This window comes from Podarcis vaucheri (assembly GCF_965113315.1).
Source record: "Podarcis vaucheri genome assembly, chromosome: 14".
Taxonomy (NCBI): domain Eukaryota; kingdom Metazoa; phylum Chordata; class Lepidosauria; order Squamata; family Lacertidae; genus Podarcis; species Podarcis vaucheri.
This window is the reverse complement of record NC_138752.1, coordinates 1,276,580-1,302,186: the sequence shown is the minus strand read 5'-3', so window position 1 is coordinate 1,302,186 and position 25,607 is coordinate 1,276,580. Positions and strand designations below refer to the sequence as shown.

The 25,607-nt window shown below is 42.1% G+C and overlaps 1 protein-coding gene across 4 annotated transcripts in view; it reads right to left on the bottom strand.

The window, feature by feature from the left end:
• ACSBG1 (acyl-CoA synthetase bubblegum family member 1) overlaps positions 1-10,112 on the bottom strand; it is a 37,368-nt gene extending 27,256 nt beyond the window's left edge. For 2 of the 4 annotated variants that reach the window (XM_082198058.1, XM_082198060.1), the window contains exons 1-2: positions 9,890-10,112; positions 8,096-8,178 (exon numbers count right to left, since the gene is read on the bottom strand). In XM_082198058.1, coding sequence (XP_082054184.1) covers positions 8,096-8,178; positions 9,890-9,912 — 106 coding nt within the window. In that variant the 5' untranslated portion in view covers positions 9,913-10,112. The remainder of the gene's footprint in view (positions 1-8,095; positions 8,179-9,889) is intronic. The other 2 variants (XM_082198059.1, XM_082198061.1) reach the window with 1 other exon arrangement.
• Between the last annotated feature and the right edge of the window lie 15,495 nt (positions 10,113-25,607).

Here is a 25,607-nt window from a genome sequence, read left to right as displayed (position 1 = left end):
TTCGGCCCAACAAGGAAAGCTTCAATCTTGACCAAGTTTCTAAATCCTTTTTAATTTCTGACCAACACTTTTCATAATTATCTTTAAATAAATTCAATTTTTTTGCAGTCAAGTTAACCCCTAGGTATTTCACCTTTTTAACCACATTTAAATCTGTCTCTTTCTGAAACCTCTCTGATTCCAAAGGTGTCAAATTTTCCCCCAAAACCTTGGTTTTTTGCTTGTTTAGTTTAAATCCCGCCACCCGACCAAACTCATGAATCAATTCTAAAACTCTTTTCGTACTAAATTCTGGCTCCTGTAGTGTTAAAACCAGGTCATCTGCAAAAGCTTTAAGTTTGTACTGTTTGGCTCCAACCTTAATCCCTTCAACCAACCGGTCCCCTCTAATCATATTCAAAAGCACCTCCAGGACCGAGATAAATAACAGAGGGGAAATAGGGCAACCTTGTCGTGTTCCTTTTTCAATTTTAAACTCTTCTGTCACCACATTGTTAACTATCAATTTAGCTTTTTGCTCTGAATAAATTGCCTCTATCCCATTTTCAAACCCCTGTCCCACTCCCATCCCTTCAAGGTTTTTCTTCATGAACTTCCATGAGATATTGTCAAAGGCCTTCTCCGCATCTATAAAAATTAACACTGCTTTTGTATTAATGTTTGTTTGCAAAAGTTCCAAAATGTCAATAATGTTCCTAGTGTTGTCAAACAAATGTCTACCAGGGAGAAAACCTGCCTGATCTTTATGAATTACTTCATTTAACACTTTTTAAAGTCTAGTTGCCAAAATATCTGCAAAAATTTTGTAATCCACATTCAGGAGAGAGATGGGACGGTAGTTCTTAAGTTGTGTCTTTTCAGTTTCCGATTTGGGTATCAATGTGATGAAAGCTTCTTTCCACGATTCCGGTGCCTTCTTCCCCTCCATGATCTCATTGCAAACCTCCATCAATGGTTGTGTCAAATAGTCTTTCAGTATCTTATAGTACTTGGAGGAAAGTCCATCTGGCCCTGGAGATTTGCCTAGTTGCATGTTCTGAATGGCACCTTCAATTTCTTGTTGTGTTATTTTGTAATTCAGGATTGTCTTCTTTTCCTGAGATAGTTTTGGTAATCCATTTTTTTTTTTTAGAAATTGGTCTATCTCAATCTCTTTTTGCGGCCCTTGCGTATAAAGTTGTTTAAAATATCTCTGGAAGCACTTTCTAATTTCCTCAGGGTTCTGAATGTTTCTCCCTTCAATCTCTAGGTTTGTGACCGTGTTCAATTTTTGTCTCTTTTTCAACTGCCATGCTAGCAGTTTCCCACATTTATTTGCTGATTCAAATGTCCTTTGTTTCATTAACTTAATTTTCCACTCAACTTCTTGATTTATCAGTTTGGCGTATTGTGCTTGGTGAAATTTGATTTCTCTCAGGATCTCCTGTGACTTTGGTTTCAATCTTAACTTTTTCTCACCTTCTCTTATTTTCTCCAAGATCTTATCCTTTTTTTCATTCTGTGCTTTTTTCTTTATCGTATTCTGTTGTATCAGAAACCCCCTCATAACAGCTTTACTTGCAGCCCAGATTACTCTTTTTTCCACCGTGGTGTTCAAGTTTATTTCAAAATAGTCTCTTAAAGTCTTTTGGGCCTTCTTGGTGATCTCCTGATCTCTTAGCAGGGTGTCATTCATCTTCCATCTGAAGGAGCCAGTTGGAATTAGTCTCATTTCCATTTTCATTGTGTTATGGTCAGAGCAGGTCTTTGGGCAGATTTCCACTTTTCTAGTCTTAGGTGCCAGTCCTCTAGTTATCCATATGGTCATAGAATCATAGAATCATAGAGTTGGAAGAGACCACAAGGGCCATCGAGTCCAACCCCCTGCTGGACTCGATGGCCCTTGTGGTCGATTTTTGTCCATGTCAGATGGGCTTCAGAAAAGAATGTTCCTTCTCTTCCTAGGGGGTTCTTTGTCCCCCAGATATCAATCAAGTCCATATTGTCAGTTAGCTCAAAAAAGGTTTTGGGTAGTCTGCCGTCTTTTGTCAAGTTTTGGTTTTGTGACTTATCCATGTTTGTAGAAACCACCCCGTTCATATCTCCCATCATAATAATGTTGCTATAGTCCAGATAGTCTAGCATTGTCTCGTGCAGCTTCTTGTAAAATTCTGATTTCCCCTCGTTCGGTGCATAAATTCCCAATATCAAAAACTTCTCACCTTGGGTTTGTATCTCTATTGCCAGAATTCTTCCTTGCTCATCTTTAAATAGGAATTTTGGTGATAGGCTCTCCTTTGCATAAATCACCACTCCTCTTTTCTTAACACTGTCCGATGAAATAAATTCTTGGCCTAATCTCTTGTTAATTAACACTTTTCTGTGGAGCCTAGTCACATGCATTTCCTGCAAGCAAATAATGTCCAATTGTTCTTTCTTTAATATATGGAATATTCTTCTCCTTTTTTCCGGGGAGTTACCGCCATTAATGTTCCAACTGAGAAGTTGCAGAGACATCCTGGACCAATCTGCTATTCACTTGGTGGTGGCGTTTCTTTCTTCTGGTCCTCAGGCCCCAAAGGTGTGGGTATAGGCAAAGATGTAGGTACAGGCAAAGGCCCAGACCCTGGAATTCCAAAAATCCTTTTCTGAAGGTCTTCTCCGTAGTCGTTCAAAAACTTTTCTTGATCCTCGGCTGTTTTAATTTTCACTTTCTTCCCTCTGAAATTAAAAGATAATCCTTGAGGAAATTCCCACCTAAAAGGAATTGAGTTGCTCCTCAACAATCTTTCTAGCTCTGTATAAGTAGATCTAAGGTCCAAAAGTTGTTTCGGGATGTCTTTGTAAATTTCTGCTCTCCTGTCTTGAATTACAAGTGACTTTTCGTAATGTAGACTTAATATTTTATCTCTTTCTTGCTTGGATCTCAATATAATCAAGCAGTCTCTGGGTCTATCTTTCCTTGCCACTCTTCCCAGTCTGAAGGCGCTTACAATTTTAAAGTCCTTATCTTCCTCTAAAGCCCAGAACTTGGAGAATTCTTTTGTCAAGTAATCAATTAAGTCCCCTTGTTCAAGTTCTGGAATTGCCCTCAGTCTGAGATTGTTTTCCCTATTTCATAATTCAATCATAGACAGGTAGGCCTGCTGTTCACCAATCTGTTTGTGCAGTGGCTTTACTTCTTCCTTTAATGCTTCAGCTTTTTGATTAGCTTCCGCAGCTAATTTATGATTTTCTGTGGTGGCTTCAAAAAGGTTCCCAATTGCTTGTGCATGCTGGGCAACTTGTTCAGTCAATTTATTAACACTGGCTGTGGCTTGATCAATTTTCGCAGAATGCTCATCTGCCTTTTTATCCAAACTTTCCAATTTTCCCAAGATTTGGTCTAATACTGAAGCAGATCCTCCTGCAGCCATACCTTCTAGCAAAGTCTGCTCAGTTTCTTCCTCTTGTGCCCCTAAAATAGCAGGGACAGATGATCTACGTGGCTGTGTAGTCAAAGTTGTTTGCGTTAATTGTTTAGCTTTAGCTTTAGCCGATCTTGTTTTCCCAAAGCCACTTATTCCACTCCTGTCTACGTGTCAAGGTCAAACCGTGTATAGTCCCATGGGAATCCACAAGTCCAGAGAGTAAACAACAAGACAGGAGAGAGTTGAAACAAAACAAAAAAACAAGTCCCAGACAGCTGTAAATCCAAAATCCTCTAGGGGGAGTGTAAAAGTATCTCGAGGGAAAGAATAAATTTGTTACTCCAATAATGTCCGAACAGCCTTAAAAAGGACCTTCAGCTCTCTTATAGTAAACAGAGTAAGTCCTTACTGTGAAACAATGTCTCTGAAGAGTGCGAGAAACAATATTTCAATGTATCTAGTCCAATAACGCTCAAATGTAACAGTTCCAATAGCCAAGCAAAGTCCGCAATTTGACAGCTCTGTTTAATCTGACAGCCCGAGTCTTTGGGTTTCTTAATGCATTTGTAAATCCACAAGGAAGAGGTAAGCCAAGTCCAAAACCAAAAAAAAATTTACACCCCTTAGTCTCTTAAAAACAGCTCGAATGATGCACGAGTTAAAAACTCTTAATGCCACTTCAAAGGCTTCCAGCAGATCAAAGTCTTTTGCTTTGAATCCTTAAGCAGGGCTGGGAGACGGACTTCCTGGTTGCGTCTCCCGCTTTAGCCGAATTTTAAATCAATTTAGTCCCCAAATCCTTCAGTCTCTCTTACTCATGGGTTAGTAGTTTTCAAATCGGATGTTCCAGGAAAAAAGGTCAGCACTCATCGGCAGCAGCTAAGCGGCTTCACTTCCGCAGAAAGAGCGATCGACTCACAGCACCGCGCCAGCCCTTCCACGTTCTGGGGCCCCTTACGGGGTTCCTTCTTCGTTTCGGGGGGCGCTTCTGGTGCCCGCCGAGTCCCACGGCCACAGGCTCACTCTGCCTGTGGTTTTCCGGTGTGGGTCTCCGCTTCGCCGTAGCGGACGACCCGTTTCTGCAAAGCTTCCCCTTCACAACTCGAAGGAGACCGCCATTGCCGTTTCGCGCCGCCTCTGGAAAGATTTTTAAAGGAATAAAAACTACAAAAGCTTGGAGCGCTAAGAAGGTAAGAGCTCTGCTGAGTAAGTCTAAATATCCATTAGGGTCCAATGTCCTGCCCCCCCCCCCCGTAGCCAACCAGTTGCCAGCAGGAAGCCAGGCTTGAAGGCAATAGTCCTCACTTCTTGTTAATGTTTACCCCTGCTGCCTGATATTCAGAGGTATACTGTATTTGGACATGGAGGTTTCATTCTTATCATAGCTAATAAACAAGATGAATTTTAACAGGGAGAAATGTAAAGTATTGCACTTGGGCAAAAAAAATGAGAGGCACAAATACAAGATGGGTGACATCTGGCTTGAGAGCAGTACATGTGAAAAGGATCTAGGAGTCTTGGTTGACCACAAACTTGACATGAGCCAACAGTGTGACGCGGCAGCTAAAAAAGCCAATGCAGCTGTAATGCTTTAAGAGATATGAAATTTTTTTACAAATGGGTAAAAGTTTAGTGGTAAGGATTTGCTGAACTAACAAATCGAACTGGAATACAAAGAAGGGAGGTATGAGGAGGTCTGAGGAAATAAGTGTATGGAAGATATGTTATTGAAAATCAATGTGTGTTTTTAACTGTTTTTTATTTTGTATGTTTATTTTTCCTTTTTCTTGTTATATCTTAAAAACTTTTAATAAATATCTTTTTTTTAAAAAAAAGCCAATGCAATTCTGGGCTGCATCAATAGGAGTATAGCATCTAGATCAAGGGAAGTAATAGTGCCACTGTATTCTGCTCTGGTCAGACCTCACCTGGAGTACTGTGTCCAGTTCTGGGCACCACAGTTCAAGAAGGACACTGACAAACTGGAACGTGTCCAGAGGAGGGCAACCAAAATGGTCAAAGGCCTGGAAACGATGCCTTATGAGGAACGGCTAAGGGAGCTGGGCATGTTTAGCCTGGAGAAGAGGAGGTTAAGGGGTGATATGATAGCCATGTTCAAATATATAAAAGGATGTCACATAGAGGAGGGAGAAAGGTTGTTTTCTGCTGCTCCAGAGAAGCGGACACAGAGCAATGGATCCAAACTACAAGAAAGAAGATTCCACCTAAACATTAGGAAGAACTTCCTGACAGTAAGAGCTGTTTGACAGTGGAATTTGCTGCCAAGGAGTGTGGTGGAGTCTCCTACTTTGGAGGTCTTTAAGCAGAGGCTTGACAACCATATGTCAGGAGTGCTCTGATGGTGTTTCCTGCTTGGCAGGGGGTTGGACTCGATGGCCCTTGTGGTCTCTTCCAACTCTATGATTCTATAATAAGAGCCCAAGATTCAGACCAAAGGTCCATCTAGTTCAGGGCCTTGTTTCGCACAGAGGCCAACCCAACACCAGGAGTGAGGTAGCAAATTCAGAAGTGTGGGGTCCTTCACAATAGTCACAGCCATGACCCTTCTAAGATTGTGCAACCTTCTAAGATGATACAATAATCTTATAAAATAAGGAGGAGGAGGAGGAGGAGGAGGAGGAATTCATTAGAATGTTGCCTTTCACCAAGATCTGCTATTTGCTGTGCACATACTGGGCAAAGGACGCAGGCTGCTCCAACATCACTTTCAGAGTGACCTAAGTCGTATTTTCCTGGAAGTTCCGCTGCATGTCACAGAACTTGCTGCATCCCATTGTCTGGAAATGGAGGCACTGAATGTTTTCGGAGTTCCTGAATGCTCAACTTTGGAGCATGCAGTGGCTAAACAGCTCCCCTCTTATGTTGGTGGGGTGACTCCAGGGCCCTGGAGACTGGGATATTGCAGAGACCCCACTGCAGAAAGAGCAAAAGGTCTTCAGCCCCCACCCCCAACCCAGGACCAGTGCAACGCATAAGAAGGAGCCTCTCTCCTGCAGCTGCAACTCAGATGCATCACTGCTACAGAGCCATGTGTTTTATTTCATGGCTGTGCTAGAGTGCGACAAAGTGAAGGGATCCAGAAAGTGGCAGGGAGGGAGGACTTGAATCCATGGAGGGGAGACAGACATTTGGTAAGCATGGAGGTAGAGGGTTTGGCAGTCAGAATAGGACAAGGCTTAGCTCAACAACAACACACTTAGTTCTCAAGTAGCCCCCAGAGCAGCACTTGTTTCTAACCCATGGAGGGGTGGGGGAAGTGCTACTCGACTCTTACTTCAGCCAGGAGGCGGGAAGGAAAGAAAGTTTGAAAGTCCCTTTTGGAATGTGCTGCATCCTCAGCTGAGAGAAAAACTAAGGCGAAGATCATTTTGCCACCAAGGCATGGAAAGGGAGAACAAATCCCCCAAAGAAAGGCAGAGGGAAAGTTTGCATTTTTCCAGGGAAGGAAAGTCAGGGAGGAAGGCAGCAGAGGATTTGAAAGGGATTGGAAACTCTTTGGTGGAGCTACTCTGGATTGCCACCGCCACACAACGAGGCTCATTCAGAACGGGGCCTCTGTATCCCTGAGCTAGACATTCCTGAGGGTCCCTCTTGTTTGGAATTGTTGAAGGTGCAAAACCCCTTTGTTTGTTTTCCCACCAGGTGGGAGATACAATATTTGAATGCTCTTCCATATAAGAACTTCCTGAAGCCAGGACAAAGGATCTGGCCTTGTCCTCTCATTGCTGTGCCACGTTTCTACGTGCACAAAGTCATTCATGTGGGACAGCGGTGAGGAACATGCAGCCCAGTGGCACACTTTATCCTCAGTATATACATTTTTGTGTGCATTATTTGGTGGGAAAACTGCATTGCAAAATTAAACAAAGTGCAAATTTCAAAGGATGGCTAGGTTTCAGTGAGAATACTGTTTGGGGAAGTAGAAATAGTTTTGCCTTTCAATGCAGACTGATTCAAACTGCCCCCCCCCCTTAGGGAACCCAATGCTGGATCAGACTGGATTTTGGTCTGATCCAAGAGGGCTCTTCTCACCACTGAGGAAGTTGCGGCACACAAAGGAGGAACAGACACAATGAGGAAGCCCTTCTGAGTCCCAGAAGCAAGGAAGCCCCTTTTTAAAGCTGGCTCTGTTCAACAATGGCAAAATGCTCCCATAGCAAGAAATGGCAGAGTGCCATCGAAACCCTGCACAAAGTTGTTGAGGAACAGAAAAGCCATTCTAGGTCCCCACAAAAGCTCCTTTATTCTGCAGACACCGACAACTAGTTCATTTTTGGCTTTTTCCTGATTATGCTTTGAGCAAGAGAGGTCGCAGACCACAAGAGGGGAAAGGGGTTGCATTTGAAACTCTGTGCGCACAGCAGGGAGAGGTATGAAACTCAGGTTAACAGTATAAAGTTACCACGGACAAATCCAGAATGCTCCCATCCAACTTATGTGGGAGAAAGTGCCGGTGCACTCAGGAGGCGGTTTGGGTTGCGCTGCAGGCGCAGGAATAGGTTGCGTTTGCTGCGCTTTAGCAGTTGCTCTCCCCCCACGCTTACCTGCAGCAAAGATGGGTGCTACACCTGGAGCAGGTTAATTGGCCTCTTGTGCGTCCTCCTCCACCCCCCCCTTTCACAGAAGGCCCAATTAGGCAATTATGGGCTACATTGTGGGTATCCCCTTTCCTGACATATGCTTACCTGAGGAATCTTCTTGCCCTGTTCCAGAATTTTTCCAGTTGTTCTGTGCTTCTGACAAATTCCTGAAGAAGGGGGAAGAAAGTCTGTAGGCAGAGTTTTGCATGGACTCAGAAGAAGCACATCGCCAAAAGAAAAAAGGAGACAGATTTGCATAAAATGTGGTTAAAAATGAATGTTTTCACCTGGTGCCTAACAACATGTAGTGAAGGCGCCAGGTGAGCCTCCCTGGGGAGAGCATTCCAGAACTGAGGAGACACCACAAAAAAGGCCCTTTCTCATGTTGCCACCCTCCAGATTTCTCAAGGAGGCAGCACACAAAGAAGGGCCTCAGAGGTTCATAGGGAGAGAGGCAGTCCTTGAGGTATGGTGGTCCTGAGCTGCATAATAATTTCAGTCTTATTCATTGTTCAGGTAAGCCCAGGGTGGCTGGCCCTGCTCATTAACCCCCACCCCCTGAGCCAACTTTGAGAGGTGGGCAGGACAATTTATCTGACAGTGACCTGGTTTGGGAGAAGTTGGGAACCGCAAGGGGTGTTGCAAGCTCTATGCCCAGCAAAGCACCCTGCATTTGGTGGGCAGAGCTGCTTTCTGAGTGGGGATTAGCTGCATGATTGAGTTCCCCATGGGGAACTGGGCCCCACAGCCAACCCCACAGCCAATCCAACTGTGCCTTGCCTTGCCGCACTCCCAATGTCACACATCAGACTCCATTATTTTTCTCCAGGTCTTTGGCTCTTAATTATCCTTGAGTGGGTGGGATGTTCTAATCCTGCCTTTTAAAAACAGAACTGTCTTTTAGATTTATTTCTTTTATGACAGTTTCAACATATGTGTTTGTTTATATGTTGTAAGTTGCTTTGAATTACCTTGGTTAAAAAAAAACCAAACAACAAATAAATAATAATAATAGTAACAACAACAACAACAACAACATAATGGTGTCTAGTATAGAAAATCAGTGCAAATTATGTTGTTGTTGTTGTTGTTGTTGTTGTTGTTACTATTATTATTATTATTATTTATTTGTTGTTTGGTTTTTTACTCCCATAACAGCAATTTTTGCTGCTTTGTGTACATGTATGTGGTTTGCAGAATACCTTGCAATTTTACAAACCTTTCCCGTTCCCTGCCTGCCCCTTTCTGCATGCATTCTTATGACTTGGCTTCACTGCCAACTGAGCAGCACTTGTTTCCATGTCAGAATGCAAATTGCTACTTTCCCCACTTCATTCTCTCCTGTTCTATTTTCTCCATTTACTGGTTTCAGGTGGGGGGGGGTTAGGGGGGGAATAGTATCACATCTATGTACTAACATACATAGTATGCTAATATTAGAAGGTTCAGCAACTTAAAATTATTGCTTGGTTGTTGTTGTTGTTAAAAAAAACCCAAAAACAAGGTGCAAAGTAGCTATTTTTTGAAGGGCAAAAGTTCTCTTTCCCAAGTCAAATTCAGCAAATGAGACATTGTCATTGACAAAGAATTCCTTGTTTGGTTATCCTTGTTACCAGTTTTAAATGTGCAACCCATAGCCTGCTGATTTACAGGGAGCGTTCGCTGAAATCTACAACATTTACTACTTGTTGTCATGGAATGAGAGAGAACACTCATTTAATTTCTTACAAGAGCAGAATCAGGTCCAAGCTCTCAGAATGCACAAAAAATCAACCTTCCTCATGTTCACTCCAATGCAAGCCCCGCTGTGTTCAGTAGGACTCTAGCTGGTAAGTTTGCATTGGACTGCAGCCACCATTTCTTAGGAAAGAAATATCGAATTTACAAAAATTACTTTACCTGATTCCATTGCTTTCGGTCATTCTCTCTCCGCTTATTGTTTTATCCTTGATGGTAGTTGGGGGAGAGGTGCCACTTCTTTGGCAGACGAATGCTGGCTTCAAATATGCTAAGAGTTTTGTATGGCCAGGCAGAAATAAGCTGATACGACTTAGGGAACCAAGAGCAAATGGTCACTTTCTTAGTCAAAGACGTAATGCAATAGGAGGAGACTCAGAGTTCCTAGGAGCCATTTCTCACTGACCATGCTAAAAAATGTATCAATGCTTGGATGGTGTTCAACAGTTACAACTTTCCTTTGCCTTTCTTTAATATCCATGAGAAGAATGTCAATGAGACTGCTGCTTTTTAAGATGCAAATTCTCTCTCTCTCTCGCTCCCCCCTTCTAATCTTTGGTTCAAATTATTCCAGTTCTCTTATTTGAATATTATATTTTGTAGGATAGTGGTTCTCTTTCTATAGGACAGAACTGGAACTCAGTCACTGACTTGGGGGAAAGGGTGTTGAAATTCTTAAGGCATTTCTGCAACAGACCGACAGAAAGATGGAATGTGGGGCACACATCATTCAGAACCCAGATTCATACTGCTTAATCTCAGCCTGGGAGAGTCTGCAGCTATTGTGCAAAATTCGTGAAATGAAGTCCTCCAGCTCTTAAACAACAGGAACATATATGTTTGTTCAGATTAGGGGTGACTAACATAGCTTCTAAGAGCCCATGAGGCAGCTTACTGCTCACAATATACTCGCCACAAACTCATTCTCCAAGTCTGGAGCCTTTGGACGGATCAGCAGGCTTGGGAGAACTCCAAGATTTGGAGGAGGAGAAAAACTTAAGGAGGGGTGCAAAACAGAAGGGCTGATCTGGCTAAGTGTGCAGCAGACAAGTGAGGGAAACAAAAGACCGGGGGGGGGGGAGGCGGAATGGAGTATTGTGGGAAAGGGCATGGCAGGCTGGTTGGCAGGAATACTGAACAGGGGAACTTCACATTGCAATGTTTTGTTGCAAGCCGTGTGTGTGTGTGTGTGTGTTGTGTGTGAGTCAGAAAAGTTTTTTCGTATTGGAAACCATGCTTGGTGTTGTCGTCGTCCCCCCCCCCCCATTTCCCTCTACTGTTCTGCTGTCCAATGATTTCATATCATAGAATTGTAGAGTTCATAACCACTAAGAAGTTTTATTTACATTTAAGCACTATGCAAATTAAATAACCTAAAATGACTAAATAAAGTGTGTGCAATGAAGGGGGAAAATATCACTTTTTAATATCAAAAAATGCACAAAATTTCACTGTAACAGTAACAATTCCCAAGATAATCTCAATATAATATCAGAGAATGTGTTTGTTTGTTTTTAAAGTTTACCACATGATTGCCAGCTCTCTAACTATACCAAATGCTAAGCAAGCCGGTATAAGACCTGCGAGGAGACAGTTGCATGGTGAGGGTGCCACAACCAAAAGCCCCAAGATTTGAGGCAGCCAGTCTCTCATTGGCCAATGCAGCAAAAAGACCTACGTGAGGCAGCCCATGGAGAGGCAGATGCAGACACATCTTGTGCAAATCAAAGGTTCAGCAAAAGAGGAGCAGGTTTTTCTTTCTTTTCTTTCTTTTCAAATTTTTGTATATGAAATTTTACAATTTAGTATTCAACACATTTATCATATAAAAGAGAAAAAAAGAAAACGAAACCCGTCCACCCTGTGACTTCCCTCAACTTCCCCTTCTGATTTACTACTTCTGCTTAATTTTTATCTTATTTTTATGATCTTTCAGCTAAATGCTCTTATGTTCTTATCATTTTTATACCAAATTTCTTTCAAATTACATCTTACACTTAATTAATTTCCATGTTGTTGTTTCTTAACCTTTACACTTGTTTTCTTAGTTGTGTTTCCTCAAATCCTGCTAGTGAGTCCATTTCTTTACAATATTTCTGTAGATACAACATGAATGGTTCCCAATCTTTTTTTTAAGTCTTCATTATCATTGTCTTCCCGTGAGTTTTGTTTTTCCAGCGTATTCCATAAGTTTGACTTGCCATTCTTCTTTCGTCGGTATCTTGTCCTCTTTCCATTTTTGAGCTAGTAGAATCCTAGCTGCCACTGCAGAATACATAAACAACTTCTTCCGCTCTTTTGGCAATTCCTGTCCAATTCCACCACATCCGTGGCGAAGCTGCATGCTCCGCTACCGGGGGTGGAGAGCAGGCGGGAGCGTGACTGGCACCCCCAGAGGGCGGGACGCGTATCCTGAGGGCGTGGTGCGCCTCCTGCAAGGGCGTGGCACGTGTTCTGGGGGTGTGGCGTGCTGTCTGTGGGGGCGTGGCGCCCAGTGCACACAGGGTACACAGCGTGTGTCCAGGGGGCGCCGTGATGGCACCCTACCGGAATAGTGGTGCCGGGGGCGGTTCACTTCCTCCGCTCCCCCGTCCCTCCACCACATGTGATAAAACATACCTTCTTTCTCTTTACACTTCCAGCACTTATTGGAGCTTGTTCTATATCTTCTTACAAGTTTAACAGGAGTCATATACCATCAATACATCGTTTTCATATAGTTCTCCTTCAAAGTTATACAGTCAGTAAATTTTAAATCCAATTGCCATAATTTTTCCCAATCTTCCATTTGTATGTTATGTCCTAAATGTTGTGCCCATTTAATCATTACACATTTAACCTCTTCATCTTTGGTTTCCCATTCTAGCAATAAATTATACATCTTCAGTAATTTGGTATTGTCATCTATAATTTCTCTTTGAAATCTAGATAAAGTATAACTGAATCCTTTCTTTTTATCTTCTTTAAATACCTCATTTACTTGGAAATACAGTGGTACCTTTGGTTACATACGCTTCAGGTTACATATGCTTCAGGTTACACACTCCGCTAACCTAGAAATAGTGCTTCAGGTTAAGAACTTTGCTTCAGGATAAGAACAGAAGTTGGGCGGCGGCAGCAGGAGGCCCCATTAGCTAAAGTGGTGCTTCAGGTTAAGAACAGTTTCAGGTTAAGAACGGACCTCTGGAACGAATTAAGTACTTAACCCGAGGTACCACTGTACTCCAAGCAGTCATTGACATGTTCTCAAATCTCTTCACAATCTTTCAATTTTAATTTCCCTTCTATTTCTGGTAAGCCATTTTTCTTTCCTATTTATTTTTTTAATTGATGTTGCTTCTCTTGGTGACAACCACCATGGGGTCTAATAAATCTTTATATCTTTCCCAGACTTTTAGAAGTGATCTCCTAATTATATGATTGTAAAATTCTTTATACACTTTCCCTTTATCATACCACAAATACGCATGCCACCCAAATCTGTTATGTCTTTCGAAGTCTAACAGATCTGTATTTTCTAATTTAATCCAGTCCCAGATCCAAGCAATTCAAGCAGCTTCATAATATAAGTTAAAATCTGAAAGAGAGAAACCTCTTCTATTTTTGATATCCGTAAGTAATTTATATTTTATACTTGGTTTCTTCCCTTTCCAGATAATTTTTGTAATATCTCTTTGCCATTTCTTGAAGCATGCTGCATTACTTATAACCGGTACTGACTGAAATAAAAATAACATTTTTGGCAATACGTTCATCTTGATCACTGCAATTCTTCCTAACAATGATAAATTCATTCTCCCCCATATTTCTAAACTCCTTTTTATTTCATCCCATTTTTTTTCATAATTGTCTTTAATAATGTTAATGTTTTTGGTTGTCAACCAAATTCCTAAATATTTTGCTTTTTTATGGATCTCTATTTCTATATTCTGCTGTAGTTCTTTTTTATCCTTTTCTGATAGATTTTTCACCAACAGCTTTGTCTTATTTTTATTCAACTTAAAACCTGCTACTTGCCCAAATTTCTGTATTTTTTCTAAAACTTTTGGAAGAGAATTATTAGGGTCCTCAACTGTAATTCCAAGGTCATCTGCATATGCCTCTATGTCTTTTTCCCCACCGTAATTCCTCTAATGGTTTCATCTGCCCTGATGTTTCTTGTCAGGACTTCTAGAATCAAAATAAATTATAAAGGTGATAATGGACATTCCTGTCTTGTTCCTTTCTGTATCTTACAATTATCTGTTACCACCTGATTTACAATTAGTTTGGCTTTTTGATCAGAGTAAATTGCTTGAATCCCTTTCCTAAAGTTTTCTCCAAAATTCATTTCTTCAGGGACTTTTTTTCATAAATTCCCATGAAACATTATCAAACACTTTTTCAGCATCTATAAACATCAACGCTGCCTGTTTTTCATTTCTTACTTCCAGGTATTCTATCACATCTATGATATTTCTTATATTATCCTTCATTTGTCTCTCCGGAAGAAAACCTGCCTGATCGTGATGTATAAATTCCTTCAATATTGTTTTCATCCTATTAGCCAATATATTGGCAAACAGTTTATAATCGTTATTTAATAGCGAAATTGGTCTATAATTTTTTATTGAGGTCAAGTCTGTCTCTTGTTTTGGGATTAGGGTTATATACTCCTCTCTCTTTCATTCAAAATGAATGAAAATTTCATTCATTGTAGCTTATAATGGTGCTAATAATTGTTTATTTATTTATTAATAATATTTGGCTGATATTCCATCCAGTCCTGGTAATTTCCCTGTTTTTGCCCGATTAATTACTTCCAATATCTCTGAAGTTGTTATTGGGGCATTTAGAATTACTAATTTCTCGTCTGTGATTTTTGGTAATTTGCTTGCTCTCATATATTCCTCTATTTCAATCTTCTTTTCTAGTCCTGTCCTATATAGATCTGTGAAATTTTTGAAAAATTATTTCCTAATCTCCTTTGAGTTATCTATAAGTTTTTCCTTAACTTTAATTTTACTTATAATATTTTTCATCTCATTTTTATTTAATTGCCATGCCAACAACTTTGTTAGCATTCTCAAAATATTTTTGTTTCTTTTTTAATTTTCCAGTCTAATTCTTTACTAATGATCATTGAATATTGTGTTTGTAATAATTTAATAGCTTGCTTTGTACTCTCTTTATTTGGTTTGTTTATTAACTCTTTCCATTTTTATCAGAGCCTCTAAAATTTCCCTTTTCTTCTGTTCCCTCACCTTCTTTTGGTATGCATTTTGTTGAATATAAAACCTCTCATCACAGCCTTACGGGCATCCCTAACAATCTGAAGGTCTGTTCCTTTTTTAAAAATTTAGCTCAGAATAATCCCCTAATATTTTCTCTGTTTTCTCTAACAGATTCCGATTGTCTAACAAATCTTCATTCAATCTCCACCTCAGAGTGGAATGTTTTTCATTTTGCAATTCTAAAATTAATGGATTGTGTTCTTGGCATTTTTTATTTTATTTTATTTTATTTTCTCTTAATTCCAATTCTTTAGAGAGTCACATTGCATGACTTCTTGCACTACTTTCGTAGACATGTGAAAAGACTGTAAACTCTCTATCTAATGCAGGGGTCGGCAAGGTTTACTGGCCATGGGCCGAATCACTCTCACGGAGATCATCCGTGGGCCAGACTGGCACAGCACGAATGCAAAAATTGCATTTGCACATGTCCGCAGCGGCGGAAATCGCATCTGCGCATGCCCAGACGCCAAAAATTGTGCCTGTGCGGAAGCGGTTTTTGGTGTCTGGACATGCACAGATGCGATTTCCAGTATCTGTGCATGCACAGGCACTATTTCTGGCGCTGCTTGGTGAGTCCCTGTGCCGCACTGTACTGGTTTAGTGAAGCGCGCAGGAGACTCGCCAAGCAGGCGGCTCGGTTCAGGGGCGGCTCATGGGCCGGAAAAATGGTCTTCATGGGCGGCATCCAGCCCATGGGCTGCATGTTGCTGACCCCTGATCTATTTTTTCCCCAATTTTTTTTATTGATTTTCGAAAATTTTAAACAGACAAACAAACATAGATATTAACTATACTTGATCCAATCTTAGAACCTTGTTAAGTGACTTCCTCAAATCCCCCTGGCTGAATTTCAGTGTATATCATTGTAACAGTTTTACAAAACCAATTTTTCTCATAAAATTAACTTAATCACTTAACATCTTTCTTTTCTTTTCATTTTAACTTTAAACATATTATTCTCTAACATCACATATTTAAATCCTAAGCCTATCTGATATTTGCAAGTTTTTCCAATTAAATTATCTTAGCATATTTAAGTAAATAGTCTTTGAATTTCATCCATTCCTCCTGGTACTCCTCCTCCTTCTGGTCGCAGATTCTTCCCGTCAGGTCAGCTAGCTCCAAAAAGTCCATCGCCTTCATCTGCCATCCCTCCACTGTTGGGACTTCTTGTGATTTCCAATTCTTGGCTAACAAAATTCTAGCTGCAGTTGTGGCATACAAAAACAATCTAACATCTTTTTTGGGCAATTCCATACCTGTTATTCCAATAAGAAAGGCCTCTGGTTTCTTAGTAAATGTATATTTCAACATTTTTTTCAATTCATTATAAATCTTCTCCCAGAAGTCTTTCACCTTGGTGCAGGTCTACCACATATGATAAAAGGTACCCTCTTTTTCTTTACATTTCCAGCATAGATTATTACTATTATGATATATCTTTGCTAGTTTTACAGGGGTTAAGTACATCTATACATCATTTTCACAATATTTTCCTTTAACACCATACATGCAGTGAACTTGACTCCTTTCCTCCACAACCTTTCCCAATCTTCAAACATTATATTATGTCCCACATCTCTTGCCCAATCTATCATCACAGATTTAACTTGTTTATCCTTTGTATGCCACTCCAACAGTAAATTATACATTTTAGACCAATTTTTAACTTTAGAGTCCAACAACTCCGTTTTCAACTTAGTTTTTTCTGAAGCAAAACCATTTTTCTTATCTAATTTGTACAGTTCATTGATCTGGTGGTTGTGTAGCCAATTTATTTTATCTTTAATTTGATCAAATGGTTTTAATTTGTATCCTTTATCTTCCAATAACAGATCAGAGTATCTCAACCACTTGGTTTCCATATTTAACTTTTTCTGGGCCTATGCCTCCATTGTCGAAAGCCATCTGGGTATTTTCCTCTCTAAAAGATCTTTGTATTTCAGAATAATAATAATAATGATAATAATAATAATAATAATAATAATAATAATAATAATTAATAATAATAATTTTTATTTATATCCCACCCTCCCCAGCCGAAGCCGGGCTCAGGGCGGCTAACAACAATAAAATAGTGCAACCTTCTAAAAACATTTCATTATAAAAATTAATTCAAATCAAACCGATGGCAACCAGTGGGCCAGAGCTCCACGAAGATTGCCGAGGGAGAGAGTCAGGCTGTGCCCTGGCCAAAGGCCTGGTGGAACAGCTCTGTCTTGCAAGCGCTGTGGAAAGATGTCAAGTCCCGCAGGGCCCTTGTCTCTTGTGACAGAGTGTTCCACCAGATTGGAGCCACAGCCAAAAAAGCCCTGGCTCTTGTTGAGGCCAGACTAACCTCTCTGTGGCCTGGGACCTTCAAGATGTTTTTATTTGCAGACCGTAGGTTCCTCTGTGGGGCATACCAGGAGAGGCGGTCCCGTAGGTACGAGGGTCCTAAGCCGTATAGGGCTTTAAAGGTTAAAACCAGCACCTTAAACCTGATCCTGTACTCCACCGGGAGCCAGTGCAACTGGTATAGCACCGGGTAAATGTGATCTCGCAGCGAAGACCCCGTAAGGAGTCTCGCTGCAGCATTCTGCACCCGCTGGAGTTTCTGGGTCAGTCTCAAGGGCAGCCCCACGTAGAGCGAGTTACAATAATCCAGTCTGGAGGTGACCGTCGTGTGGATCACAGTGGCTAGGTCAGGGCGAGAGAGGTAAGGAGCCAACTGCTTAGCTTGGCGGAGATGAAAAAATGCCGCCTTTGTTATAGCTGTAATCTGCGCCTCCATGGAAAGGGAGGTGTTGAAGATTACACCCAAACTCTTAACGGACGGTGCTGGCACTAATTGCACCCCCGCAAGAGATGGGAGTTGCCCCCCCAATCCCATATCGCCCCGTCCCAGCCACAGGACCTCTGTCTTCGAAGGATTTAGCTTCAACCGGCTCCCACGTAACCATCCAGCCACAGCTTCCAAACATCTGGTCAGTGTGTCTGGGGCCGAGTCAGGATGGCCATCCATCAACAGATAGAGTTGGGTGTCATCGGCATACTGATGGCAGCCCAGCCCAAAACTCCGAACAAGCTGGGCGAGGGGGCGCATAAAGATGTTGAAAAGCATCAGGGAGAGTATCGCACCCTGAGGTACTCCACACACCAAGGAGTGGCGCGATGACAATTCCCCCCCACGCCGGCAAGGCGGCAAAGCTTCGGGGGGGGGGTTGTTAAATTTTCTAATTTATTGCACATTTCTGTGACCATTTTAGTATTTTTTCCCAATTCCACTACCATCATTTCAGACTGATTTTGCATTTCTTTCAACATGTCTTTTTAAAATTCTGCCAGAAAACCTGCCATTTCTGGAGAGACAGGTCTGTCTGGTGTCTCCTGCATAGATCCCCTTCTGCCTGCAGCAGCCTGTTTTCTGATGTTGTCATTCTAAGTTAGTTTACACTGTTTCTATACTAGCCAGTCTTCTGGTTTATTCTCAAAACAATAATTCTTTCAGCTCAGTCTTATCACTCCTTCAAGGCCACAAGTCACCCCTTGGTTCTTCTCATCGCCCAGCCTTAGTTGGGAGCAAGCAAAATAGAAAGCAAAATATCAGACAAAGGGATAGGAGCAATTCAGAAATGGAAACACCCTAAATTAACAAAGACAGTTCCACAAAATAATGACAGAAAATAAAGCTAATAAAGTGGGGAAAGTTAACAAAATGATACTGTTTACAATGTCTAGATGGTATGCAGTAGTTGTTAATTAGTTCTCTCAACATCAATCCAGAACCGTCGGTTGAAGGAAAAGGCCGCAAGGTCAAAGAGAAACTTTCCCCAAGTCCAATTAAATGTAGTCTACTTTCTTTTTGTGATCAGTTATTATTTCCTTCCAAAGTTCCAAATACTCTGGTCTTCACCAATCACTTTATTTGGCCTGATTAGTTGCCCAACCTCCAGCTATTTCCAGGCTTTTCCATGGACTTTTTTGTCCAAAGTTAGATGAGTGTTCCCCTCTGTAGGTTTGGGTTTGATTGTGAAGTTCCAGGTAGTTCCAAATAATTCCAAATAGTTCAGTTAGGTATTTTCCAAATCAGAAACTGTGCAAGTTTAAGTTAAAGATCAAAATTATATCCAATATTCTATATCACGGTTCAAGTTCAGTGTTCAAGTTCAAGTTAAAGATCAAAGAGTATATCCAGTATTCCAATAAGACAGATATGCTAATGAAGCTCAAAAAAAGGATTTCTTACCAGAGCGATTGAAGTGGCTTGTCATTCTTCCACTTACAAATCTTTCCCCAGCAGTTGGAAAGTAGCCAGAAAATGGAAGTTGACTTCCTTTCTAGTTTCCGTTTTCACTGAATTGAAAGAAAGAAATTTCAAACATTTACAGAAATCTTCTTACTGATATTTTTCGGCTTTATAATGTTGTTATGAAAATTCCCTGCTTACAGTGGCAGATTGAGGCTTTGACCCACAGGTTCGCGATGCAGCCATGAGCGCTCTAGACCACTCTTTCCCCGCTACTTGCCTTTCGGTGGTGCTTTTCAAGGGCGGGAGATCGCCGCTCTGCCGGACTTCTCAATGTTCCACAACATAGCGGAACTTGCAGGGGGGGGGCTTGCCTTGGAGCTCTCCCCTCTTTCCCCCACAGGTCTCAGACTGATCGGACGATCAGATCCACGCTCCCTTCCCGATCGGCAGGAAACCAGAAGAGCAGGTTTTTCATACAGTTCCTAAAAAACTTTAGTTCCCCCAAACCATTGCTGGCCACCTCATGCCTAACCCCTTGCCAGCTGGCTGCAAGTTTTTAAGGCTCAGGCAGCACATCTTTAACCCTCCAACCAGGGTTTCTTTGCAGCCGGAACGCACCATAGCTCTGTTCTGGCACCTCTCAGTGGGTTCCATCACCTTCCAGGTGGCCACTATTACCATTCTGAGAGAAAGAGGGAGGTGTTCATGGTGAGTTCTGGCATCTCTTTTTTTGGAAAAATAGCACTGTCTTCAACATTCCTCTGATGAAAATAGGGACATCCTAAGGAAAAGCAGGATATTCCAGGATCAAATCAGAATCCAGGACAGCTTTTGTAAATCTGGGGCTTTCCCTGGAAAACAGGGACACTTGGAGGGCCTGAGATAGCCCATATGGAATTGCCCAGATGTTGTTAGCTACAGCCAACAGTCAGCAGAGATGGGGTGGTAGTCCTGTGCTGCTGGCCACGGCAGAGCTCAGTGGGGGGAGAGGCCAGCCAACCAGCCGAGTCTCAGGGGAGAGGTTGCCTGACAGCAGAGTCCATATACAGTGGGACCTCGGTTTAAGAACAGCCCTGTTTATGAACTATTTGGTATATGAACTCCGCAAAACCGGAAGTAGTGTTCCGGTTAGCAAACTTTACCTCAGTCTACAGACGGAAGCCGAACAGTGGAAGGGGCACCTGTGGTGGGAGGCCTCATTAGGGAAAGCACACCTCGGTTTAAGAATGGCTTTGGTTTAAGAACAGACTTCTGGAATGGATTAAGTTCATAAACCGAGGTACCACTGTACAAGGTCCAGTCTAGTCCTAAGTTCAGGAGTATCTCAGTTCACATAGTCAGACGATCCGGGGGTCAAGAAAGCCGAGGGTCCAACGTCACAAGAAGCATGAAGCAGCGGACTTCCGGGTTAGCGCCATCGGCTAATGGCGGATTCCCTCCGAGCTCCGGAGGGAATCGGCTCCGCAGGATTTGGGTCTAGCCGCTGCGGCGATGCGGGGACCCTTAAAAATCACAGGCGGTACAGCCTGTGAACCTGGTGACTCGGTGGGCACCATTTGCGCCCCCCCGACCCGCGAAGGAGCCTTTTTAAAGGCTTCGGAACGTGGGGCGGGGTGAGTGGCGCGGTGCTGAGAGTCGACTGCTTCTCCTGCAGAGTGAAGCCGCATGCCATGGTCGGAGAGCACTGACTTCTTCTTGTGAACAATTGGATTTTAAAGCAGCAACCCGTGCGTAGTACGGAAATTGGATTTGTAAAGGAAATTATTTTTTTTAATTAGGCACGATTGGGGAAGGCACAAACAGGAAGTCCGTTCCCCCGTCTTGTATATAATCTAAAGCAAGGACCAGCTAACTAAGGTCGAGAGGATTTTTTCTTTTTTATTGGGTAAAGACATTAATTTCACGATTTGGCAGTTTAAGTAATCTTACTGGAGGATAAGAGCTAATTTTGGGAGCTGAAGTGCCGCCACCCCGGACCCGGGAGTGATCCGCGAGAGAGCCTGTTGAAGAGATATTGAAGAGTTTGACAGCTGTCAAATTAGCTGTCAAGATGGGAAAAGAGAACTTTGTTTTCTATTGTCTCTGCTGGTTATATTCATTACAATTTTGCTATATTTTGTCGAAAACAAGGAAAAACTGATACAAACTAACTTGATTTTTGGATTTGAACTGGAAGGAATACTAAGTAACCAAAATCCCTCTAGAGGGGGTTTTGGGACATTACAAGAATGACTGAAGGAGGGAAAATTCAAGCTAAATTGGACAGAGTTTTTTTCCTCTTGGGAAAGTTACAAGGCCAAATTGATGTTTTGGCTACCAACGTTGCAACTCTGGACTTAACAGTAAACAAATTCATTGAATTTGATAAGGACTTGATCCAGGAAGTTCATGCAGCTGGACAAGAGGAGAAATTTGTGAGAGTGTGGAGAAAGAGATACATGTTGTTTCTGAGGAAAAGGAAGGAGGCGATGCAATGTTGCATGCAATGACAAAGGAGAGCCAGAGGCCTGACATGATGGTTAAAAAGGAAAATAAGAACTTGATGATGAAAATCTGGTCTGAGCTGGAGATTGAAGAATGGAGAGATCTCCTTATGTGGAGATCTGAAGACCCAAGGATTACAAATTTGATTAAGGTGAAAGTTGGAGCTTTGGGGACATTTGGACTTGAAAGGAGTAAGAAACAAGATTTGGGCTCCACTTTTAAGTATGGAGGTCTGGCTGGAAGAAACATTGCCCCTATCGGGCCAGAGTGTCTCCAAGATTTGGTGTTTAATACTAAGGACTATCAAAAAAACCGGCAGAGAGGAACTGAGAGACAATTAAGAGCCTCAGACGTGAGATCTCCAGGCTGATAGTAGATTAAGACTGATGGACATTTGTTGGGGATTGAAACCGGGAAAGGAGATGGGGTGGGGTTTGGGGATCCAAAGGGTGTATAATTATAATCCGTCTTTTTTCTTTTTATTCTGTTTTGTTATTAGTATGAAAAGTGGAGAATTCGTGGAAGGGAATTTGGGTCGACTTTAGAAAAAGGATTTAAGATTTAAGAATGAGCACTGATGTATAAATTTTGATGTTGTAAAATTGGTTTTTTAAATTGAACTAAATATAAAAAGGTTAAAAATTGGGGATAAGAACTTGTTGAATTAACAATTTGAATTGGAATATAAGAAGGGGAGGTGTGGGGAAGTCAGGGAAATATGTTATAGAAAAATAAGGATTGTAAATTGTATATGTTTTCTTTTTTTGTTTTTCTTTTTTCTTTTTGGTTTTTTAATGTATTAAAATGGAAAATTCTTAATAAATATCTATTTTTTTAAAAAAACAAAGCCTGAAAAAAAAGGAAAAAATGAAGCAGCAAGCGTCTGGTCAGGAATTATGAATGTTGTTTCAGCAACTCACTGAGACTGGAAACCCTGCTTAAGAAAGCTGGAGCCAGCTGGATCTCATCAAGAGCAAGAAGGTTGATCAGCAGCAGGTACAGCCACTTCATCTTCTGCTCCTTCAAAGCCAAAGTGAGAGCATTTGGGTCAAAATTAAGGGAGAGAAGAATAACAGTGACCTCATTGTGGGAGTTTACTATAGATCCCCAAGCCAAACGGAGGACATAGATGATGCCTTCCTGGAACAGATGGCCAAGCATGCAAAAGGAAGGGAGATAGTAGTAATGGGGGTTGCTAGAGAGGTTAAAAGCAACAAAAAAGGCTTTTATGGGTATGTTCGTAGCAAAAGGAAGAACAAAGAAACAGTGGGGTCACTCAGAGGAGATGGTGAAATGCAAACAGGGGACACAGAAAGGGCTGAACTCCTCAATGCCTTCTTTGCCTCAGTCTTCTCCGATAAAGAAAACAATGCCCGACCTGAAGAATTTGGAGCAAATGATTCAGCAAAGGAAACACAGCCCAGAATAACTAAGGAGATAGTACAAGAATACTTGGCCAGTTTAGATGTATTCAAGTCTCCAGGGCCAGATGAACTGCATCCAAGAGTATTAAAAGAACTGGCAGATGTGATCTCAGAACCACTGGCAGTCATCTTTGAGAATTCCTGGAGAACAGGCGAAGTCTCGGCAGACTGGAGGAGGGCAAATGTTGTCCCTATTTTCAAAAAGGGGAAAAGAGAGGACCCAAATAATTACCGCCCAGTCAGTCTGACATCAATAGCAGGGAAGATTCTGGAGCAGATCATTAAGCAAACAGTCTGTGAGCACCTAGAAAGGAATGCTGTGATCACCAATAGTCAGCATGGATTTCTGAAAAATAAGTCATGTCAGACTAACCTGATCTCGTTTTTTGACAGAATTACAAGCCTGGTAGATGAAGGGAACGCAGTGGATGTAGCCTACCTTGATTTCAGCAAGGCATTTGACAAGGTGCCCCATGATATTCTTGTAAAGAAGCTGGTAAAATGCGGTCTTGACTATGCTACCACTCAGTGGATTTGTAACTGGCTGACTGACCAAACCCAAAGGGTGCTCATCAATGGTTCCTCTTCATCCTGGAGAAGAGTGTCTTGGGCCCGGTCTTATTCAACATCTTTATCAATGACTTGGATGATGGACTCAAAGGCATCCTGATCAAATTTGCAGATGACACCAAACTGGGAGGGGTGGCTAACACCCCAGAGGACAGGATCACACTTCAAAACGACCTTGACAAATTGGAGAACTGGGCAAAAACAAACAAGATGAATTTTAACAGGGAGAAATGTAAAGTATTGCACTTGGGCAAAAAAAATGAGAGGCACAAATACAAGATGGGTGACACCTGGCTTGAGAGCAGTACATGTGAAAAGGATCTAGGAGTCTTGGTTGACCACAAACTTGACATGAGCCAACAGTCTGACACGGCAGCTAAAAAAGCCAATGCAATTCTGGGCTGCATCAATAGGAGTATAGCATCTAGATCAAGGGAAGTAATAGTGCCACTGTATTCTGCTCTGGTCAGACCTCACCTGGAGTACTGTGTCCAGTTCTGGGCACCACAGTTCAAGAAGGACACTGACAAACTGGAACGTGTCCAGAGGAGGGCAACCAAAATGGTCAAAGGCCTGGAAACGATACCTTATGAGGAACGGCTAAGGGAGCTGGGCATGTTTAGCCTGGAGAAGAAGAGGTTAAGGAGTGATATGATAGCCATGTTCAAATATATAAAAGGATGTCACATAGAGGAGGGAGAAAGGTTGTTTTCTGCTGCTCCAGAGAAGCGGACACGGAGCAATGGATCCAAACTACAAGAAAGAAGATTCCTCCTAAACATTAGGAAGAACTTCCTGACAGTAAGAGCTGTTCGACAGTGGAATTTGCTGCCAAGGAGTGTGGTGGCATCTCCTTCTTTGGAGGTCTTTAAGCAGAGGCTTGACAACCATATGTCAGGAGTGCTCTGATGGTGTTTCCTGCTTGGCAGGGGGTTGGACTCGATGGCCCTTGTGGTCTCTTCCAACTCTATGATTCTATGATTCTATGTCTTCTTGGAAGCAAGCCCCACAAGGCTCACTGGGATTTACTCCCAGATAAGGGTGTTTAGGATTCTATTCCAAGTCTGTATTAGAATGGTGTGTGCCCCCCTCAATCTGATTTGGGGCCCAATCCATCACATGAGAGTGGGGACCTGAAATGATCTGGAGCCAACCCAGGCAGGGTCTCAGACCATTGCAGTGGCCTTGTCCGGTGTTCCATAGGGACTTCACACCCACCCATGGCCCACCCATGAGGCAAGGGGAGGCAACCACCGTAGGTGGCAGGATCCACAGGGGCAGCAGATCTGGCCTCCAAGCAATGTATCACCACTGCTGCTGTGGCAGCAACAGCTGCAATGCGCTTGCTGGAGGTCAAATAGAGGTGCTGCTGGTTGCTTCCCACCGTTGTTCCCAACATGGATTTTTATTCCCCACCCCACTCCCTGTTCCCGCTGTAGATCATCACTCACCCCTTCTTCCCTGGTGGGGAGGGGGCATCATTTCGTGGTTTGCCTCAGGTGTCCAAGTGTCTTGGGCCAGTTCAAATTTCTGTGGCCCAAATTTGCATCTCCATTTCCCCCAAATCACTCTCTCTCTCATCACTTGCACAGGCATTTTTACTATTGAAGTTGTTTTAATAAATTGTGGCTTTGCTACATAGATTTTTTTGGGGGGGACACACTTTTGCTGTGGCAGAGTAATTTGTTCTGCATTAAGTCACTAGACAAGGCAGTATGGAAATATTTTAAACACATAAAACAGACCTCACTCTTTTAAAAAGTCCATGTACACACACACACACACACACACACACATATTTTTAGAGGGTAAAGGAAGCAGCAAATCAGGAGCAACTGTGTTCCTAAGCGACCATAAAGGTCAAAGGGGGAAACATTCCACTCATTCCATTTGAC